Source organism: Dermacentor albipictus, chromosome 1, assembly GCF_038994185.2.
Source record: "Dermacentor albipictus isolate Rhodes 1998 colony chromosome 1, USDA_Dalb.pri_finalv2, whole genome shotgun sequence".
NCBI lineage: Eukaryota > Metazoa > Arthropoda > Arachnida > Ixodida > Ixodidae > Dermacentor > Dermacentor albipictus.
Window position 1 is genome coordinate 297,922,708 of NC_091821.1, and position 12,109 is coordinate 297,934,816.

The following is a 12,109-nucleotide window of genomic DNA, read 5'->3' on the forward strand; positions in this document are numbered from 1 at the left end:
CATAGTTGCAGTTTAGCACTGTGTCCCATTCTTCTCTGTGTTGCCATCTGTGTGCGCTGTTAACCACATGAGCCTGCTTCAGGATGGGCCCATTGCGTGACTGTGCATTCCTGTGCTAATAGCATTGTTGTGTTGTAGCTGCGTGCTACTCTTCCAAGAAAGCTTAATACAGCAATGAAGTCATGCAATGCGTTTACAGAAAGTGGCTGAATATTACAAAAAGCCAAGGGCGTATTGCCTAGGCCAAGTTGAGTGTGCCTCAAGTGCAAGGTATCCAACCGCCAGTCGGGGATTGTGTGCTCTTGCAACCAGGTGAACCGTGAGCTGAAAAAGCTTCTTGTGGCTTCTGTGGGGGAAGATCTAGAAGCACGCGTGCACTTTCTCAGCGAGGACAAGGCGCAGCTGGCTGCAGATGTGCGAGCTTATGCACAACGATTGAGCCAGGGCCGGGAGGAGATTGACCGGCTGGCCATCCATGCGGACGTTTGGCGCTCAAAGTTCCTGGCTGCAAGGTATGTGATTGACTAATGGATTAGTGAGCAGATGGGAGGCATCTCTAAAATTCCCCACACGCATTTCGCAAGTTTGCTTTTACTCTGGCCCCACAGAACCTACTCCAAAACTTGATGCAAATTCAGGGGTGCGATCATTACGTGGGTTAAATTTCCCGCAAAAAGAAAAGTTTTTTCATCCTGCGTTTGCTGCGGGATGACAACAGGTCAACAAATAGGTGGCTGCCGCCTTATGTAGTGCGGGACACCAAAACAAAAATGGCGGCCGGTGAAGCAAGCCAAACGTGCCGAACGCGATTTTTTTCTTCTCGTGAGCACATTACATGCATTGAAACAGTTTTTTCTGTATCAGTAATGAATAGTGTCGTTAATATCGGCAAGTTTGCGGCAATAATGTAGCCATGTCCACTTTGAGGGGACAGAAACTGATGGGTGCGCTTAGCTGCCAGTGACATAGAAACACATGGCGGGCATGCTGCGGAAACTGTGGTATTTGTCTTCACTACTATCCTAATACGGCACGTTTCCGCTAAGTGTAGGCAAATATCTTAGCTGTGTTACAAGCGTCGGCATATGAATAGGGCACACTTCTAATGTATCAGTGTAAACGTGGCTGCTATCGTTGCCGCTTATGATTTGTTGCGCGCCCACGAGTGCAGACGAGAGGAATCGAAAGGAGCTTTTTTTGTTGTTGTTGACCACAACCCTTATAAAGCCTACACATAATAAAGGCAAGCTTGGTTGTAGCTTTTTCTTTTTTTTTTGTCATGGAAGTGCAGAAAATGATGAAAGGAATGAAATGGGGCATCTGCTTAAGAATGTTTGATGCGTGCAGACCCCTTGGTTTGTCTTCAAGAGTAGTTCACATAGCATTCCACAGATGGTAAGCGCAATCATTATTAGCTAGACTTGGCACATGACATATCGCTGCTGCAAGTTCGGGGTGCGATCATTACACGGGAAATTTAAAAAATCGAATTTTAATGACAAAATTCAGGGGTGCGATTATTACTCGAGTGCGATCATTGTGTGAGTAAATACGGTATATTCTTTTACGCGAGGTATTTTCTGGCCCAGTACTGACATTGTCTGTTCACTGTTTTCATTGAATACCGTAACACCTGATTTATTAACGTTAAATTTCAGACCTAAATTCTTGCCTTCCTGTCCACAGATTTTTATAAATGGTTTTAGGCACAAGAAATAAAACACGGACAACAGAATAAAAAACACGGACAGGCACCTGTCTGTGTCTTTTATTCTGTTGTCCGTGTCCTATTTTCTGTGCCTAAAACCATTTCTAAAAGCCATGTGTCCACTAGCTCGGCAACAGAAGTTACTAAACTGTCTACAGATATTAGCCAGACGTTGCATATCACATTGCCATTTAGCTAGCAACACAGTGTCGTTCACATAAAACAAACCTGGAAGCTGCTGCTCTTCTACTGTAACCGCCTGTTTGCATGAGAGATTAAATTGGATATTATTTCCTTCTAGCTCCCTTGCCATCCTCACCATATACCATATTTACTCAAATCTAACGCGTACTTTTTTTTGATAAAATGGGTCAAAAAATTGGGTGCGCATTAGAATCGAGTATGACCCTAAATCTGTGTTACCATATCGCCATCAGCATTTCAAAATGGCCGCCTCATATGCTCTGCCGTAGCTTCCTCCATGTGCTGCAATACAAGTGCTTAGGCACTGCTTCCTTTGGCTTAGGTTAGTGCACCATCTGTCCTCCCGTTTGCTGCGTTTGCTCTATCAGCATGCAAGTGCCGACTGCAAAGACATGCAGCGTTCATCATGATGCCGCAATTAAAAGGAAAGCGATCACATGTGCAGAGACGGACGGAAATTGGGCCTCATCACGGGCGTTCCGAGTTCCACAAATTTATGTGCGGGACTGGCGCTAACAGGAGAGGCGTTCTATACCGGCGGCTGCTACGTACAGTGCGGCCCCTATCTTGAAAGTTTGTGACGGAGACAAGAGTCTACGCATCTAGGCGCACCGTGCTGTGTTCTTGTCACTTATTTCGAATTGAAGTGAGAAGCCGCACAAAGGTCAATTCCCTCGCTCCTGCTACCGCATTTCCTCACTCCAGAATTTTGATAAAGAGTTTCCACAGTCATTGATGAGATATGTTCATGTTTGCTTGTGCACGTTGTGGGGATGTGCGACTCTCACGCGTACTCTGATATGTTGTTTTTTCCCATAGCTCCCGTCTCCTGTAATCTGGCTTTGCCGCGTAGCTTTACTGCAGCGGTCGATATGTTTGTAGGGTAGTACAAGAGATGGCACGAGTGTTGCTCTGCTAACGCCACGTAACGGCGGGGTTACTTGGGCGGAAAAAGGAGAAGGCTCTTCCCCTTTGGCTCGGGGTTGGCAAGCGGCACGGACGTTCTGCGCGTGTGCCGATCCATGCTTCTGCGAGACTGTCTCGCGAGGCCTTCCCCAGAATGGATGAACATGATCGTTCAAACACGCTACCATTCACGTCGGACTTTCATGATTTTTCACGCGTCCATCGGCATGTTTTGTGGATAGCAACTCAGCTAGCAGGCATTAGTCTATAAAAGGTGCAATGAATGCCTTTGTGATTGTTTGCACTACTGTGTTGTCGTTCCTTTGTCCCAAGAGCACGGTTGAGAAACCCACAATGTGACATCATGCTTGTTAATTTAGCTAGTAAGTGAATGTTTAGAATTTTATATGGCCGATAAAATTACTGTCCTTACCTTTCGTAAAACTGCCTACTAATTTGCTATCGTAATCGATGCTTCGCCTTTCAGGCAAAATGAGGAAACATAAAATATTGACTCTTGAAGACAAAATGGCCATCTTGGACGCTGTTTCTGGAGGCGAAAAAAAGGATGTAGCTGCCAAATTTAGCACCCAACTGGTTCTCTGTCTGCAATTCTTAACGCAAAAGATGCGATTTGCAGTGCAGTGGAATCAAGTACCGACTGCAAGAAGAAGCTGAAGCCAACACCATACGCCGACGTCAACAAAGCAGTGTTTACTTGGTTCATGGACATGAGAGCACGAAATGTTCCCATCAGTGGGTGCTGTTTTGCAGCAAAAAGCAAGGCATTATGCTTGTATCTTGAGCTGCAATTATTTAAAAGGAAGTTACAGGTGGCTTCAGGGCTTCAAAAGCAGGTATGGAATCGTCAGCAAATTAATTAGCGGTGTTACGACTTTGCACCGCTGCACCACGATTACGGCTTTGTGGTCCCGTAGCGCTCGTCACCCGTTTCGTGACAGAGCGTTGGTAGCGAAGACTCCGAGCCAGGCGTCGATGAGAATAACGAAAGGGATTTTGTACATTATATACAGGTCATTGTACAGAACAAGATCGGATCGGCACTGGGGCCGAGAGCTCACACGAACGCGACTGTTCCCGCACGGCGACGTCCAGCGAAAACGCGTGACACATCTCACCCCAGTCGGGAGCGACACTGTCTCCCTGTGGGTCGGCGGATCCTGTTTTTCAGGCGGCGTGTCGCGTCTTTTATAATCCCCGAGGAACCATTGTCACTCAAACGGCCCAATACAAAGTCAGCACACGACGGTCGTCCGAGGGGTCCAACCAGAGACCGCGCTGGCCACCCGGTTCAAAGTTCGCGCGCGCGGTGACCTCCATGCAAAAGGAGGTGCGGCGCCGGGCTGTCTGGTACTCGCTGACACCTCCAAACATGCTGCTCGCCGAGGCTTCTCCCGCAGGACACTGCTGCCTGACGGCTCAGCATCTTGACTTGTGAAGGGAGAATTAGGGCGCTCGCAGGATAGATTCTGCATCTTGCAGATTCGGAATCCGGGCTTGTGGTAATGGCACAACAGCATCCCCGCCCTCAGATAAGGCACCGGGAAGACGAGCTGCCTCCACGTGGCTCGGATGCCAGGCGCGCACGTTCGTCAGGCTCGTCCAAGTTCACGTCCAGTGTCGGGACGCCAGGTAACTTCACGTGCCCAGGTCCGACTCGCCAGGACAGGAGCTCTGCTCACCGCGTTGTCGCCAAGGCACCTCGACCAGCTCCGCTCGGGTCGTTCATAAGCCCTTGCTTCTCGCCACTGGTCCCGGTTGGTCGTTCTGCAGCTTGCACAACCGACCGGCAAAAGGCAACACCTAACACGAACAAGTGCCCTCTGTCTCCCGTCAAACACCAGACAAGGCCATAATCCAAATCAACCTAACTAAATTGCTATCCCCCCTTTTCTCCCTCTGTAACAAGAGGTAGGTGTACGATCTGGTACACAAGGATCAAACAACCAGTTTTCAAATTAACAACACACAAAATAGAAACAATTATTAATCAGCAATAATAATTACAAATGGAATGGTCCCCTTAGAATCACTTGGACCGAAAACATACTACTGAGGAAGCAAATGAGGTCATTCATTTTTCCCGGCGATATTTTCGCGGAATCCGAAGCTGCTTATATTTGCTACCCTGCTTATCCGTGTAGCGGCGGTACAATAAGCCAGATTCTTTGCCAAATGAAACCCTCTTTTTTTTCACTCCCCGTTTGACGCTCTTCCTCAGATCGGCTAGTGAACAATCTTCCTGTTGCTCGCGAATCCGAGTTTCCCTTTCAACTGCAGCCTGCTCCTGCCAGCTGGCGGAAACCGGAGCGAGTGTGGAGCCCGCGTTGCCTAATTGCGGCGTTGCGTCTATATCGCGGCTAGCACTGCACGCGTCACTCCCACTCACTTCCAGGACCCGCTCGTCTAGGCCAGCCTCCGAGCTCTGCCTCTCCCGTGACTGCTCGCCGCTCAAGTTACCTTGATCGTTCCGTGTGCCGCACCGCCTTTCGCTCACCGACGCAAAGTCAAGTTCCCTCGACAGCGGGCGCGCTTTGGATCGCGTGAGCGCCATGTACGCCCCGTTGGCAAAGAATGATTTGCCCTGATCCTTCAGCAGCTGCTCAGAGTTATTTGAGAAGAGGTAGGAAAAGTGCTCCGGGAGGGCGGCAGACACAGCGGCCTCTGTGTTAAGTTTCCCAAACTCTCCTTCAATGACAACCGTTGCGATCGGTAAACAGACACTCCTCTCGACGGCCACTTGCCGTATCCTAACGCACTCTCCCGTAAAATCACTCGAGGAGACAAAAGACGGGTGAACAACGTCCATAGTTGCTGCAGAGTCCCGAAGTGCACGGCACTTCTTACCGTTTACCTTAATTTCCTGCACATAGGGCTCCAATAGACGTATGTTTTTGTGAGTTTCCTGTATCGTTGCAAAAGCAATTCTCTCTAGGCAGCTTGCAGCGATGTGCCCTTGCTTTTTGCAATTGTAGCAGGTTAATGGTTTCCGTTTTTCAAAAGAACGCGTCGTATCGTTTCGCTGTTTGGGACCATCGCTATCATTCTGAGATGCATAATGCCCTTCCCTTACAGTTTCTTTGGTAAGGGATTCGTCGTCCCGAAACTCGCGACGCGTGATTTCCTTCCGTTCGTCGGGCTCCCTGGAAAACCAATCTCTCCTATCCGCTTTTTCTACGCGCACTGCCTTGCTGTGCAAGCTGCGGCGGGTGTAATACTCTTCCGCTAACTCTGCTGCCTTGCTTAGCTTAACCTCCTTTAGCCTATCTTGCAGCCAGAGCCTGACATCCTCATCAATGCAACGGTAGAACTGCTCCAACGCGATGCATTCGACGATTTTGTCACGGTCGTCGTAAACCTCTTCGCCCTTCAGCCATTCCTCCAGGTCGGCTTTTAGACGAAACACGAAGTCAAGATTCGACTCCTTGCCCTTTTTTGCATACCGGAACCTCTGCCGGAAAGCTTCGGGCGACAATTTGTACTTCCGCAGTAGCGCTTTCTTCACATCACTGTAGCTCTCAAACGCCTCTTTCGATAAGCAAGTTATTACGTCTGATGCCTCCCCAGGAAGCAAGGCTAACAGATTCTGTGCCCAGAGGGATCGCTCAATGCTATTCCGTTCGCACACGTGCTCAAATTTCACGAGGTATTTGGCCATATCCTCTCCGACGACAAAGGGTGGAAGTTGATCGCGTATTCTTGGAGCGTTAGAAGTGAGACTAGGCGCCCGCGAGCTATTTCGGTTCTCCAACTCTTTCATTTTAAGCTCGTGCTCACGTCTCTCTCTCATTTCCTCCGTTTCCTCCTCGCGACGTTCCTTGATACCCGCCAATGCCTCTTCGGCTTCCTCAGCCGTTACGTGCTCAGTCCTCATGACCTCAAGGATCGCATTCTTTCTTTTGGTTGAGCCCAACTCAATGCTCAACTCCTCACAAATTTGGAGAAGTTCCTTGACCTTGCACTTCTCCATCGTTCACACTGTCCTCCTGCTGTTTACCCTTTTTGAATATACCTGCCGTACGCTACTATAACACTACTAGTAAGACATATGCAAGTATTTCACACACTGCCCTGTTTACCCCCTCAGCATCCCCTGGTTTTCAAAACACTCTTACTAGGCTTGAAACACACAAGGTTATCACAATGCAACACCAAATCCTTCCCTAAGCTACTATAACCTGTGTCAGAGAAAGTCTGGTGTTTGAGGTAAACTTCAGGCACTCACCGCGCCGAGGTAGCTGATGCCGGTCAATCCCGTAGCTGCCATCCACTGTTACGGACTTTGCACCGCTGCACCACGATTACGGCTTTGTGGTCCCGTAGCGCTCGTCACCCGTTTCGTGACAGAGCGTTGGTAGCGAAGACTCTGAGCCAGGCGTCGATGAGAATAACGAAAGGCATTTTATACATTATATACAGGTCATTGTACAGGACAAGATCGGATCGGCACTGGGGCCAAGAGCTCACACGAACGCGACTGTTCCCGCACGGCGACGTCCGGCGAAAACGCGTGACACATCTCACCCCAGTCGGGAGCGACACTGCCTCCCTGTGGGTCGGCGGATCCTGTTTTTCAGGCGGCGTGTCGCGTCTTTTATAATCCCCGAGGAACCATTGTCACTCAAACGGCCCAATACAAAGTCAGCACACGACGGTCGTCCGAGGGGTCCAACCAGCGACCGCGCTGGCCACCCGGTTCAAAGTTGGCGCGCGCGGTGACCTCCATGCAAGAGGAGGTGCGGCGCCGGGCTGTCTGGTACTCGCTGACACGTCCAAACATGCTGCTCGCCGAGGCTTCTCCCGCAGGACACCGCTGCCTGACGGCTCAGCGTCTTGACTTGTGAAGGGAGAATTAGGGCGCTCGCAGGATAGATTCTGCATCTTGCAGATTCGCAATCCGGGCTTGTGGTAATGGCACAACAGCATTGAGTCGGTGGACTGCGATGGTGCCATTTCTTCGATTGAGCACAAGCTACCAGGCACTTTGGAGCGTTACAATGCGTGTGATACCTACAACGAGGACGAGACGGCCCTTTTTTACAAGTTGATCCCAAACCGCACCCTTACGCTAAAAGATGTCTGCCACAGCGGCAAGCAGAGTAAACGTCGCTTGACTGTTTTGCTCTGTGTAAATTTGGACTGAAGTGACAAGTGAGTCCCACTGGTTATCGGCAAAAGCGCGCAACCCAGATGCTTTAAACGGACACACAGAATGCCTGTGAAATACGTGGCAAATCCAAAAGCATGGATGAAACAGGGCATACAGTCAAATCTCGATATAACGAATCACACAGGACTGCCAAAAATCGTTCGTTATTTTGAAATATCGTTATAATAAAAAACTTGAGGTTATAAGCCAGTGGGCAAACCTAGAAATGAAAATGACGTGCCTTGGTAGTAGATGCATGTGCAGACAAGCATACTCTCAAATAAAGATGTTTCAGTCACTTCAAAGCCGCTTTATTTGAAAAAGTCAGTGATGTTCTTCTGGTGCGTGCAGCATGCATGACTGATTGGGAATGCATCTACCTACATCTTCCACTTTGCGCAATACCTCATCGCGTATGTCATTGCACCGAGCGTTGAAAGTGCGGACAGACTGTGTGGGGTTGTGTTACTCCGCCAGCCAATCACAGAAGCAAACAAAATCATCGTCATGCGGCTTTTTCAAAATGGTGTAGTACGTGATAGCTCCGGAGCATCCGCTGTTCTTGAAGAATTTTTTCATTGGTGGAAGCAATGAGGTGTGCAGCAGACATGGTCGAAATGTTTAGAGTCTGAGCATTTCACTCTTCAAAAGTCTGCGGTACAGTTCATTTAACTGCTTAGCCCGTTTTACTTATGAAACTGCACTTCCAACTGAAGTAAAAATTGACAATATATAGATTCAGTGAAGGAACCATTTTATTTCAGTTCAATAAAGAATTATACCTTCGCCATTCCACTATAATAGGCGAAAGAAAGGGTATAAAATTACGCACTAATAATTTTATTTTTTTGGTTACCGCCTTATTTGGGTAACAAGAAAAGTTTGAAGTATGAATTATTTGCAGCCTTGCGGAAAAAACTGGCTGTGGCTTAGCTGAGCTTAAGCCCAGGATGCGAAGCATACTAGCCTTTATTTTAACGCGACAGCGTTAAGGAGCTCGTGTCGCAGAAAAGCTGGTGTAGTCGGCGTCGGCTCAGGTGTGCGGCGCTTGCTCAGGTGCAACATTTTGTTGTCGCGCCGAACGCTGCGTTGCTCGACGCTCACCGCGTCCGATGCAGGGCGCGTAGTCACTGCGCCGTAGCAAAGCCACCTAGAAACAGTCTCTGTAGCACGCCGCAACCCTCGCTTCTCATTCCAACGAGCAGCTCTGTCTCCAGGAGGCATCTCACCTCGTGAGTGTCTAGCAGAGGCAAGCGCAGCTGCTTATATACCGCCGCGACGCCGCGAGCGACGGCGCGAGTTGGAGCCCCGTTTCTCCTCTGTCGTGACGTCACGGTGTCACGTGGTCAGCCTTGAAGGTGACGCCGCGAGCGACAGCGCGAGTTGGAGCCCCGTTTCTCCTCTGTCGTGACGTCACGGTGTCACGTGGTATTGAAGGCGACACCGCCGCACCTGAGGAGCTGGGTTGAGCTCTAGTAATTTGCTTTGCATAAAACAGTGGCTGGCGGTTATGAGGGTGTGGGCAGAGCTTTACTGCAGAATTAAGTCGTTTGTATCCGACTATAGCAGTGTTTTTAGAATTAGCTCTGGAAGAATTACGGAGAAATATATATTCACGGAACAATCACAGTTCTTTTGGATCCCTCGTTTACTGCTCTACCAAGTGCCAAAACCAACTAGTATTGTTACTTGGAAAGTTGCTTAACTATGCGTGGACGCCAGTCCTGTACAGCTGGGTAGAGCTCAAGGCGCTGCGGTTCTAGATGTACTGCGCCCACCGCGAAAGGTTAGAACAACACCCACATAAGCACAGCAGAGAAGTGGCTACGTCAGGCGGTTCGACTAATAAACGTAGAAGCTTCATCCAAAACACATGGAATTGTTCTCCACTTCCAGCGTCGTTGTCTCCACTTGCTCTTTAATTTAAACAAAAAGATGTTAATCCATAAACATTTTCATAAACCATGGTTAAGTTTGTTAATTTTCGCTTTTCCTTCGTGTTTGGCTACTGCCTTGGCTCTCTCGTATAGTAGATCACTTAATTTCTCAACACCTTGCGACTAATTTTGCACGAAAAGTGCTGTACAATCAGGGAAAAACCAGACGAAGTAACAGGTGGCGTTCATATTGTTTGTGGGTTTAAGGGATAGTGCAAGGTTTGATGATGAACGCTGTTTTGCATTGTTTTATTTTCCACCTTATCTAACCCATATAGCGGGGATATGGTTCCAGGCATCTACCATCGTAGTGGTGAGCCGTCACTCGAGGAAATAATGAAGTAAAAGGAAAAGTTAAACGCAAGTAGCGTTTTCTCTGGCCGCAACTCGTTCTACAAACATACAGACCAGCTGACTAAGAACTGAATCCGTTTCCTGGTTCCTGGATCAGTCCGAACAAAGAAGGTTGAACTAATGAAGCAAGAGCAATTCGTGCGACCGTTGTATAGATGGTGACAACTGAACGCATCTCGAGTTAAACGCGCGGGCACCGAACCTATGACAAAACTGGCCTTCACACCCCAAGAGATGCCGATAACTACCGCCATCCAAAAGGAGTGGAAAAGTCAGCACAATGTTGACCGCTGAGTAGCTGTCAAATCTAAGCATTGATTTGGCGGCGCTTTAGGAATGTGTGAGGAGGGATGGTGTGGGCGGGGATGGGAGGAGTATGCGGTTCGTTCCCCCCCCCCCCCTCGCATGGGTGTGTGCCTGCTTCAGGTCATCGTCATTTGAGACGTCGCGAACGCAGTTGACAATCTCTTCAGTTGCCAGGTCCGCCGCCGTTAGTGCTGCGCTGTCGCTCTCCACATAGTTGTCAATGGAAGAGATGGTGGGCAGCTGTTCCACAACCTTGGTCCACAGGTCTCCTGGGTTGTTGTTGATTGCCTCCAGGTCATCTTCAAGCTACATAGGCACTTTACATGCTCTGCTTTTCGCCAACAGTTGCTAATGGGGGATGCCTTCAAGTTCCACCAAGCTCCTGTGAGCATTTCCGCTGCCTGACAAATATTGATTTGTCAAATAGTGGTTTAATTTTCTTCGTGCCTGTTGCAATGCAGCAGAGCAGGACTGTCATGCGAAGATGCGACTTCTTCCATCCTTTGCACTGCTGCCCTATGAAGTGCATCATTCGGTCTGGAAGGAGCTGATAAAAACATGCGGTCTCATCCACGTTGAAAATATAATCGTCATAGTACGATTCAGCCACCACTAGAAAACGATCATTGTGCCTGGAATCTGCACCTTCTCTATCAGCAGCCTTTTCTTTGCCCGAGACTACCTGCCAAGATATTTCGTTCCTTTGGCGGAAACGAAAAAGCCAACCCACACTGGCTTCGAACCCAGTTATTTCAAGTGCATCGGCAAATTCAGGGGCTTTTTCTTGGAGCATTGAGCCAGACATGGGAACGTTTTGCAGTCTGGCGTCTTTGAACTACGTGAGAATAGCTTGGTCCACATTTTGAAAGTTTCCCAGTTGCAGCTGTTTCGTCTAGCAGCGAGTTGCGACTCCCAGTGAAGCTTGACAATCTTGTCTGGGTCTTTCAAAACCGTCGCAACGATCAATGGGGCAATGCCACGCGGTCTGCACACGTTGATTTGCTTTTTCCCTGTGTCAATTTCCTGCAATACGTCCAATTTGTCCTGAAGCAAAAACTGCTTTCACTTCTTCTTAGCGCCGTCGCTAGCTGCATTCATCGTTGGATCTCGTGCAAACATCGCCAAGCCTTTGTCATGAACTTCTTGGTGAAGTTTGTGGTGAAGCAGTTGGCACTTGACCTGGTGATAATGATAGCTACCACGACATGGTGATGGTGATAGCTACTGAACTCACGGTTTGTTTCACACGAGAGTTGTGGCTCTGTTATTTTTAGTCAAATTCGTAATACTGATGTTCCTCGGTTATAAAGGGGAAAATAAACTATGTGCGTTATACTGAAATATGCACTGTATTGAAAGTCATAGTTCTGAAATATTTTTGCATTGAAAGTATGGGGAATCTGGCAGGGATCTTTCAAGATATTCGTAAATTTGAAAAATTTGTTAATGTGGGATTCGTAGTAACGAGATTTGACTGTATTTAGTGACTGGTTGAGAGAGTTCAACAAAGATATGAAGAAACAA

At 48.4% G+C, this 12,109-nt stretch overlaps 1 protein-coding gene across 3 annotated transcripts in view; it reads left to right on the forward strand.

The window, feature by feature from the left end:
- The window catches only part of LOC139054469 (golgin-45), a 117,760-nt gene that overhangs the window by 24,247 nt on the left and 81,404 nt on the right, over positions 1 to 12,109 (forward strand). For all 3 annotated transcript variants that reach the window (XM_070531466.1, XM_070531467.1, XM_070531468.1), the window contains one exon: positions 313 to 512. In XM_070531466.1, the coding sequence (XP_070387567.1) occupies positions 313 to 512 (200 nt within the window). The remainder of the gene's footprint in view (positions 1 to 312; positions 513 to 12,109) is intronic.